This window comes from Mus pahari, chromosome 5, assembly GCF_900095145.1.
Source record: "Mus pahari chromosome 5, PAHARI_EIJ_v1.1, whole genome shotgun sequence".
Taxonomy (NCBI): domain Eukaryota; kingdom Metazoa; phylum Chordata; class Mammalia; order Rodentia; family Muridae; genus Mus; species Mus pahari.
In genome coordinates this window covers 53361365-53371654 of record NC_034594.1, presented here as the reverse complement: position 1 = coordinate 53371654, position 10290 = coordinate 53361365, and the positions used below count along the sequence as shown (strand labels likewise).

The 10290-nt window shown below is 52.2% G+C and overlaps 1 protein-coding gene across 1 annotated transcript in view; it reads right to left on the bottom strand.

The window, feature by feature from the left end:
• Window positions 1-1891: 1891 nt before the first annotated feature.
• The window catches only part of Wnt10a (Wnt family member 10A), a 13604-nt gene continuing 5205 nt past the window's right edge, over window positions 1892-10290 (bottom strand). Inside the window, exons 3-4 of the mRNA XM_021198819.1 lie at window positions 5036-5415; window positions 1892-2951 (exon numbers count right to left, since the gene is read on the bottom strand). Of these exons, the coding sequence (XP_021054478.1) occupies window positions 2454-2951; window positions 5036-5415 (878 nt within the window). The 3' untranslated portion in view covers window positions 1892-2453. The remainder of the gene's footprint in view (window positions 2952-5035; window positions 5416-10290) is intronic.

Genomic DNA, 10290 nt, shown 5'->3' with positions numbered 1-10290 from the left:
CCTTTCCCTTCTTGTAAGGCATCCCATAGACCGCTCTGCTACTATGGGGCCCAGTTGTGTTCCAGATCAGGGAGGCTGTGTGGTGGTGGCTTAGGGGAACAGTAACTTTGTCCCTTTCCCAACTTTACAGGTCACACTAGCATATATCAGACCACTGATTCTGACCGCTGGAGTCCCTTGAGGCTCAGTGTCCAGTCCCCTGCCCCCACTCTACCCTGGGTAACATGTTCTGCAGTGTGCAATTTCCTCCTTATTCCCAAACTCCATCCTATAACTCACTGCCCCAAGCTCTGAAAGACAGAGGAGGTCAAAGCTAACGCTGTAGTGAGTGCTGCTGGGGGCGGGGCTCTCCCTTTACCCTCCAGTCCCCTCAGCACACGTCTTCCTCTGTAGAATGGGAGGGAAGAAGGGGGGAACCCAGCCCCTAGAGTTCTCTCCAGGATGAACAAGAGGAAAGGAATGAGGCAGGTGTGTCTGTCTGTTCCTGCCTACCCCTCCTCCCTCCCCTTGGAGACTCTCACCCACCTGCCTGTGGGACTGTTTGGGGGGTGGGGGTGGGGAGAGAAACCCAAGTCTCTACTGGGGTGACAGAACTGGAGAGAGCCCTACGCCTTGGGCTTGCCCAGGGACTGCTGAAATGACGTAGTCACTGGGCAGGGAGCTGAGAGCAAGTTAGTGGATCCAGTCTTCCATCTGGAGAGCCAACAGAAATGAATGGTTTCAGAGTCACCCCCTCAAGGGATAGGAGCAAGGAAACGTTGGGTGGAGGTGGGGTCTCTGTGCAAACTGGCCTTTGGAACAAGACTCGGTCTGCGCTTGGTTTATCAAGATGGATGCCATGAGGTGATACGTGAAGGCATCCATTAAGTGAAGGAGCTGAGCAATCGGCCTGGATGAGGTAGATAAGCCTGTGTAAATCAGATCCTGGGGGCTCTGTTCTAGAAAGTCATCAGGCTTGAACCACGGGGAATAGAACATGAACCCAATTTCTAGCTCAGCAGCGTCCTGGTAGAAACACAAGAACCTAAGATGGGGGGGGGAGTGTTCACCTGCTAACTGACACATCAGCCGAGGCTCTGGGGGAATGAGAGGCTCAGGATGGCTTCCTATACACCCCTAGCTTTCCTGCCTAGACTCCAGAGCCCAGCTCCAGACGGGGAGTCTGTCACCACCCTATTCCCAGCCGCACCTCCTGGCCCCACCTGCTCCCTGGGGCGCTGGCTGGGTTGAGCTGGGTCTTGCCCGGGATCGCTTCCCTCAGAGTGCCTCCTGTCTCTGCCATCGGTTGCTGCTGGGCACAGCCACTCGTCCTGGCTTGTGGCAAAGGGCTCAGGTACAAAGTGGGCGGTTAGAATTCTGGCACTGAGGGCTCCGGATCCCTGGGTCCTTCTAGACATCCCTATTGCTGTCATCCAAGCTCGGGCCTCAGCTAGGTATTAGCTGTGGTCCCCATAACGTCCATTCTGACTATCATCCTTTCTCCATTTCGGCCAGACCCCCACACGTGGTGGAACCAAAGCACAACTGGCGCCTGCTTAAGATTCTCTGCAGATTCCTCTTTAATAAAACCCAGTTCTTATGGCTACCCTATCCTCTGGTCTCTCCAATCAGCCCTTGATTTTTTTACACTTCAAACAGAGAGGCTGTTCTGCTGATCCTTCAGCAGGTGTAGATCTCTCTCCCCTCAGAGTTATGGGTTCCTATAGCCTGTCTGGAAAGCCCTTCCCCACCTCCCTATGGCTCTCTCTCACCCTGCAGGTCACAGCTTGTCTATCACAATTCAGAAGTCTTCCTGGCTGACAGTTCTAGAGGAAAGGGCTCTATTTCCCGCAAATCAAGGGGTCCTGATTAATTTTCCCCATAGCTCATAACATTGCCAGGAATAACCTTGTTTGTGTGTTTACTGGTTTATTGTCCATGTCCCTTTATCAGCCTGTAGACTCCGGCGGCTTCTTTTTCCCCAGAGAGTGTCTCAAAGAGAGGGCAAAAATAAATATCCGTTAAGTGAAAGACAGGAGTAGAGGTCTGGAGCCCTTAGAGAGTCACTTCAGCCTGATTATGGCCATTTCTGCCTTTTAGTTTTCTTCCCCGGTGCCCATCAGCCTCAGTGCATTGCCTACCACTCCTGGGGAAGGGGAGAAGAGATGACAGGAGGCAGGCCTGCCAGGCTGAGCTGCTTTGGTGACCTGTCCTAGGGTGTGGGGCAGTCTCCACTATCACCCCCCAGCTGTCCGAGCTAGGAACAGAAAGAGGGGAACCTACAGAGGTGAGCGGAGGGAGGTCAATCAGATCTGGACTGTCTGGTGATTGCAGACCCTCGGGGCTGTAAGAGCCAACCACCTCTCTCGGGAGCCAAGGCTGCTTCTTGCTGCCTGGCCTAGATAGCTAGCGGCAGAAGCCAGGCACCAAGAGGAGAACCATTCTTGAGACCAAGAGGAGGAGCTTGGGCCCGCTCACTTGCAGACGCTGACCCACTCGGTGATGCGGCATTCTTCGCAGACCACGAAGCAGCACCAGTGGAACCGGCAGTGGCAGCGCTCGCTGCGCGTCTGGCGCAGAATGTTGTGGCCGCGACCACAGCACATGCTGCCGCAGCCATCCGGACCGGTGCTGCTCTTATTGCACAGACGGCCCACAGTGCCTGCCGAGTCCAGGCGCGGCTCGCGCTCACAGAAGTCGGGCGATTTCTCAAAGTAGACCAGGTCGGAGTGGCTGGCCCTGCGGCGCAGCCCTGGAGCGCCCGGTGCTGGCGAGGGTGCTCCCGCAGGGCCGGGCTCCAGCTGGCCACCGTTACGGTTGTGAGGCCGGATGAGCGTGGCGCGGTGGAAGCGGTTGCGCAGCAGCGCCCCCACTGTGCGGAACTCAGGCGTCACCTGCCAGCAGGTCTTGAGCTGGCAGCTGCCTGAGGTGCCGTGGCATTTGCACTTTCGCCGCATGTTCTCCATCACCGCCTGCAGAGGGAGGCAAGGAGAGAGATGAGGAAGGCATCCCGTGTTCCAGCCCTCCTCTGGCCACAGTGGCTGGAAATCGGCTCCCATTGTACAGAAGCAAACACCGAGGTCTGAAGCTGGGGCTCAGAACTTCTTCTGCAGCCCTCCCATTTACCACTTCCTATCTGGCTAGGCCCCAGGGGGAATTCCCTCCTTCTAGCTCCTTTCTCCCTTGCAAGCCTTTCTAGCAACTAACTGCGTGGGGGCCCTTGGGCCTGGGGGTTCTTGCTTCCTGAGCCCTGAAGATTCCAAATCTTCTGGGAAATTCCCTCTCCTTTCCCCGGAGCAAGGAGGTGCCTTCTCCCCTACATCCCAACCCCAAAGCCTTTGGCCTCCCTCTAGGCAGTGAGTGAGAAAGCCCCCTCCCCCCTACCATCCCCATCCCCAGCTGTGCCCAAGGGGTCTTTGCAGGAAGTTGAAAAGGGGAAAGTACAGGAAGTAAAGAGACACCCCCTCCTATTATACCAACTGGAGCTTACTCCGTTCATACTGAGAGACAACAGGTGCCAAGGATTCCCCAAATGCAGACCAGAACCCAGACTGCCAAGTTGTCACCCCTATGGGAGCAGATGAGTTCCCAGGTCTCTAAGGGAAGCCTGCTTGCCACTCACCCAGTATTCAACTTGTTCTCCTCCCATAGAACCCCTTAGTGTTACCCTCACCAGGCAGCCCCCCCCCCAACTGGAATTTGTCCATGTTCTCCAACCACCCCCACCCACCCACCCCCATTTCAAAGGAAATGGGGAAACAAGGTTCTTAAGGAAATCTAGGCTCTGGGGCCTTCAAACCTGGTTAAGAAGGTCATAAGTGAGGAAACTCACTGTGTTGGGTTTTAGGGGGCTGAACAGCCTGTATGTGTGGCCTGTGGTGTCAGCACCACGTGGGAACCCCCCTACTCCATCCCCCCATTCCAACTCCCCACACACACACACACCAAAGCTTCCCTGGGCCAACAGCCCCAGAACATCTGCTTCCCACAGGCTGCAGCCATTAATTAACCAGTTTAACAAGGACAAGGAGGAGGCACTTTGGTCTGGGCTGGGGTTGGTATCAGGAGCTTGGGAAAGGAGTCCTATGCACAGGACATGACTGGGTGGGAACTGGATAGGACTGGAGGGTAAGCCCGTCCCTCAATTCCTCCTCACTCTAAGTCAAGATGGGAATTGCTGAATCAGCTGTGGAGAACAAAGATGAGCTGGAGTGGGCTAAGACGCCAAGGGGAAATGAGAGTAGCAGAGGAAGCCCGGAACTGGGCTGACCGGGCAGATAGGGGAGGATCAGAGGAGGAATGAGGACCAACTGCAGGAAAGTGCTGAGTTACAGCTCCATTGGCTGGAGATGGAGCCTGCCTCTCTGCCACCTTCCCACCTCAAGCGAGGTTCTTAGTCACCCCTTGCCTTGGTTTCCACATCTGAGCACATGGTTATTAGGCGTGTTAACATCGTCTGTTAAGTAGGCTGAGAGCTTGGGACAAATGCCCAAACAGTAAGGTTTGATAAATTCAACCAGCTATTTCTTTCCTTCCTCTGTGTTTATGTGTCTGTGAGTGTATGTATTAGTAGTGGTGCTTCTTTTGCACTTTAAGGTAGTATGGGTGGTCCAGAAAAAGAAAAAAAGAAGGTAGGAAACTATAATATTGGTCCTTAGTCTGCAGAAATGCCCTCCTAAGGTGATTTCATGCTCCCAGTCATGAAACTGATAGTTTGGATATGTGATGGGTGATCTTGTTCAAAGTTCTGGGAAGGAGGCTGTATTAACCCTGGCCCTGACTGCCAGCCTACACCTTTCTCTGTTGATCATCAGAGAAAATAGAGAAGCAAGTTGTTCTGCAGTGGGATATGCCCTCTAAAGGCTGTTTCAACCCAGTTCCCCAGGCCCACTGCAGTGTTCAGCTCCCCACAACGTTCTTGCAAGGAGAGGACTGTGAGATTGCTGGGCTGGGGAAATAGAGTGATTCCTAGAAGGGGGACCTACCCAAGTGGATGCCGAGCCCTCCCCCACCTCTGCAGCACGGAGGGTGGTGGGGGTATGGCCGTGACTCTCACCTGCCGGCCCACACGGTTGTTGTGGAGTCTCATTCGTGCGTGGATGTCTCTGTGAGGCTCTCGGGAGTCCAGAAAGTCCTTAGAGAAGCGTTCTCCGAAGCCCACATCCGGACTGCAGCCACCCCACTCCCAGGAGTCCTGCAGGCCTGGGCTGGCAGGGAGTACGGCCGGGTGTTCAGGGACCCCGTGGCTCAAGCCCTTTCCGCGCTGCAGCGCGTCCAGCTGCAAGCGGTGCAGCTTCCGACGGAAGGCCTCTTCGTCCCCACGCCTGGAGGCGTCGCAACCGCAAGCCTTCAGTTTACCCAGAGCGCAAGCGTTGGATACGGCGTGCACCACCCCGGCAGCTGCTATGGCGTAGGCGAAAGCACTCTCTCGAAAACCTGTGGCAAGGGGTTGGAGAGGTGGCTCAGCGGCTTAAAGCTAAGAGCACCGGCTGCTCTTCTAAAGTCGTGCGTTCAATTCCTGACACCCACATGGCAGCTCACACCTGCGCAGCTTGCAACTACCTGAACTTTAGTTCCCCCGGGGTCTGACACCCTCACACAGACATACATGCGAGCAAAAATAACAATGCACATAAAATAAAGAGAATAAATCATTAAGGAAAAAGAAAAGCTGTGGCGAGACATCAGAAAAACTTGGTTGGTCATTACAGTAGGCTAGGGAGATAGTTGACCAGCAGATGGCTTACTAGCATGCTGTGAGATTGAGTCTCTGGGGCAGGAAGGGGGTGGACAGAGGAGGGGGGTTACACCCCCTTCCCTTTTTCATTAACACCTCCTCAGCAAGTTTGGAATTTGTATGTCTAGATTTCTCCAGGGCAGAAAGTGCCTGGCAAACACTTTCTTTTTCAGATCAGGCTCTTAATCTATTACCTTTCCAGGGTGAGATCTGCAATTTTAAAATAGCCTGGAGGAAGAGAGTGACTTCTAACCCAAAGAATGAATGACAAGTGATGGAATTCCAGACTGCAGGAGACACCAGTGGGCAGGGGGATAAGACCAGATCACCTACCCTTTATGTACCCTACTCCAGAAAATGGGCTATTTATGCTTACTTTAACCTTAGCCTGGAACCCTGCCTCCCTGATGGTTTTTATCCTGGTTGACAGACAGGACATGGCTGAGGGCAGGAAGAGTACCCTCTCCTACCCCAGCCACCCTGTCCATGTCCTGTCTTGGTCTGCTGGAAACACCTGAAGGGTGGTGCAAGTGAACCCCTTGTCCTAAGAGTCATCCTGGGCATGTCACAGGACTGCAAACCGAGTAGGAAGGGAAAGTCTGCTTTTCATTAGAGGCTTAGAGGGCAAAAGAACTCTCTCTGATTGAGACACTCAAGGGTCCTGGGATATGCTAGCCTGGCTCAGTGCCTGTTTCTACTGCTTTCCTTTTGGGTACACCAGCCTGAGCCTTCTCCTCCAAGAGGGCCCTGCACCTGTACCAGGATAGGCCTACTCAAATAGGTGGTCCAGCTCTGAGACCTGCAGGCTACCTCTTGCTAATTCTCCACTAAGAAAGGACAAGCTCTAGTCCTTGGAGAGGTCAGGCAATGAGAGAAGTTGGAAAGAACAGCTCCCATCCCCCCACCCTACCCCCACCCCCACCCCCCACACATACAAAAGGAAGAATGTGCCATGGACCCATGTGGCAGGAGGGTGATGTCCTTGGAGAATATCAGAGATTCAGAAGAATTGGCAGGATCCTCCCACCCCAGCATCAAAGGCTAGGAGGACACATACTCAGAGGCCTTACCCTCTAAGAATTATCTACCTGGTTCTAGAGAGTTATCCATCTGGGCCTGGAGAGAACCAAATCCCTCGCCCTTCCTGCTCTAAGCTTCACCCAGCTGCATCACAAAGCGAAATCTCCTCTTCTTGCCCAGACAAAGTATAATAATGATCCCATGGGCTCGCTAGCTAGCACGTAAGAGCTGATTTCTGCTTTCATATTGCCAGGTCTCAGATCTTCTATTGGCCAGCTGTTAATAACTCTATGATCTTGGCCAAGAGAATTAATCTCTTTGTGCCTCAGTTTCCTTCTCTGTAAACAAGTGTTATCATTATCTAGTCAGTTGTTGTTTCAAGGATTGAAAGAGTTATTAAATGCAAAGCACTTGGAATGTTGTCTTATTGATAATAAGCACTACACAAACACTACTGTCATTGAGAAATTGTTCTTGCTGTCTGATCTCATTCAATTCTGCCACATCTTCTTTTTATATCATTGCTTTTTGTTTCCTCCCCATCAAAGATAAAGGCTAGCAGCTCACGACCTATGTCTAAAACAAATCATTTGGATTAGTGGGAGCCTATGAAGCAGGTTCTCCCTCTTCATCTTCTCATTCTAGCTCCTGACTTCCTGGTAACAGGAGCCTCCTAGGACCAGAGTGGGGGGGCGAAGGAGGGATAAAGATTGATCTGCAGCCTTCAAAGAGGATGCTGGAACTTGGCACAGGCTTCAGGGGAGCAGAAACTGCTGTGAGCTGGTGGAGCCTAAGGCTAAAGGGTAGACCCAAAACTCCAGGACGTGCACCCTGCATTTATCCCTGCCTTTTATCTGTAGAGCTCTAAGCATGTCTCCTATTGCTGCCAGCCATCAGCCTGTCTGCTTTAGGACACGTGGCAATACTCAGACCTCCAGAGACAGACAGACAGACAGACAGACAGACAGACAGACAGACAGACAGACACACACACACACACACACACACACACACACTAAACTGGGAAACCCTAAAGTCACAGGGGTTATGGAGTTGAGACCCCATCTGGCTCTTCCAGCCCTGGACCAGCAGCTTTTTGCTGAGGGATTTGGGCTCCAACAGAATCCTCCTGCTGAGGAAGGGACCCACATATCCCACTTTCCAGTTCCTATGACTCTGTACATCCTTGGCATCAAGTTTAGAGCAGTATTGGGAGCAACTACATCAAGGTTTTGTCATGGTTAAGGCAGGCATGGAAGAATCTGGAAAAACATAACTCACAACCTTGGAGAACTCTATACCCCATGAAGCTCAAGATGCCTTCCCTACACCACTCCCTGTTTCTGACAGCTGTCACAGCTACATGTACAGGTGACCAAGGCATGCGTGGTCATTCTGCTCTGAGCATCCATGCTCAGAGAACTCCCGCCTGCCCACTGGGTCTGCCTCAGCTCCCATTCAGGGCCCCAGTTTCGGTCTTGGCCCCAACTGTCTGGGGCAGACGCAGGCACAGTGCCATCTGGCCAGCTGGAGGGGGAGAAGGGTGGGGCCATGGCCAGCTGGGCTGCCCAGAGCAGGGGGGGGGGGCTTGTTAAGATGCACAATTAGCCGCCCTGCCTTTGATCTGGGACAGAGACTGCCAGCATCTAAGTGGAGTCAGCTGCTACTACAGGCCACAGCCAGCCAACAGCCAGGAAGGGGGTGGGGGAGTAAGCTTGGAAGACAGGGAGGGTGAAGGGGAGATGATTTAGGGGCCAGTGGGAACCAGGACTGGCCAGAGCAGCTTAAGCTCTGCCCATTCAAGTCAAAGAAGGAGGGGTAAGGAATAGAGGTCTGGTTGCCATTCACTCCTTACAAATAATCTATGCAAGCTCCTAAGCTTGGGAGAACAAGAGAGAGGACAGGAGAGAGAGAGAGAGAGAGAGAGAGAGAGAGAGAGAGAGAGAGAGAGAGAGAAACAGAAACAGAGAGTTGTGTGTATGTGGGAACACTTAGACAAGATACAGAGATTGTTCACACAAACCTAGGTATGTGGGCTTCACTTCTTGGAGTATTTGGAGCACATACGCACTGCTCCAGGTCACCCCTAGAAACATGGTGACATTCCTATTGGCCTTGTAGTTTGGAAGGCAGTATAGGAGAGAATTGGGCAGAAGCTGTAAAGGCAGGTGAACTGCATGGAGTCCTGGCTCTCCTGCTCATTTATAACCTGTATGACTAATGACAAATTATCCAACCTTTCTTCACTTCATTTATAAAGATAGTAATAGGACCTAGAAAGTGGGGACCATTTAAGGACCCCGAAACATGGATACCATGTCTTAGTACAATGCCCAACAAACTCCATGCTTAATACAGTTTGCTAATTTATTGAGACATCATCAGACTACAAAGGCTTTGTGTGATAGACTGAGATAGGAGTATCTGTGCCTCAGTTTCCCAGTCTGAGTCCCCAACCCCTGGGTGCCTGCTCTTAAAACCTCTGTCTCAGACCAGAACTAAGTCTCTAAAACAGTGGGAAGAAAGAGCAGGACATTGTAGGTGGTGGCTTCTTTTTTTTTTTTTTTTTTTTTTAAAGATTTATTTATTTATTATATGTAAGTACACTGTAGCTGTCTCAGACACTCCAGAAGAGCGCGTCAGATCTTGTTATGGGTGGTTGTGAGCCACCATGTGGTTGCTGGGATTTGAACTCTCTTACCCACTGAGCCATCTCACCAGCCCCAGGTGGTGGCTTCTTAACTGCTGGGTTTTCCTGGGCAGGGAGCCTGGCTTGCTGCAGGACCACAGGCCCCTTCTTTCCACCCATTCCAATGTGGCTGGGCCTTAGGGCCAGCAGCACCTAACAGTGGCAGCTCCCAGGACAAACTTTGTGAATCAAACACACTCTCCCACTCCCTGTCTTCTCTCTCAGATCTCTCATTCTTGCCAAACCAGGACTTAAGCCCATCCCTCCTGAATCCCCTTCCTCAAATCTCCTTGTCCAGCCTCCTGAGGGACAGGTGGAGGGAGTTCTCTGCTCATCCCCTGTCTGGTCTGGGTTCACAGTACAAGATGCTAAGGGTATCAGTGCCCTTGACACCAGGTCATTGTTGGCTTCGGGGGATGGGCAAAGAAGCTAGCATCATTTTAGGGCCTTCTCACAACTCCCCCCCACACACACACACACACTCTGTCAAGCCTCTTGGAGACTCCTGCCTGTGCCTGTCCCCTCTGGTCCACAGCACCTCTCTTTGGCCTGGTTATATTCCCGGGTTTGTCCCCTTCAGTACCCTGTACCCTCCTTTCTTCTTCAGACCTATCTGTCTAGTTCAACCTATCTTTGGGATGTTTTCAAGAGGATAATGTTGGAGTAACATCAGTGCCACAGAAAAACCTAAGGAACCCTCCACTCACCCTCAGCAGTCCCTAAAATTAATAATGGCAGAATGGATTTTTAAAAAACCTCTTTCTCAGCTTGGATCAGAGGGATCAGCTCCTGATAGTAGTATACTGGTGTGTGTGTGTGTGTGTGTGTGTGTGTGTGTGTGTGTGTGTGTGTGTGTGTGTGTGTG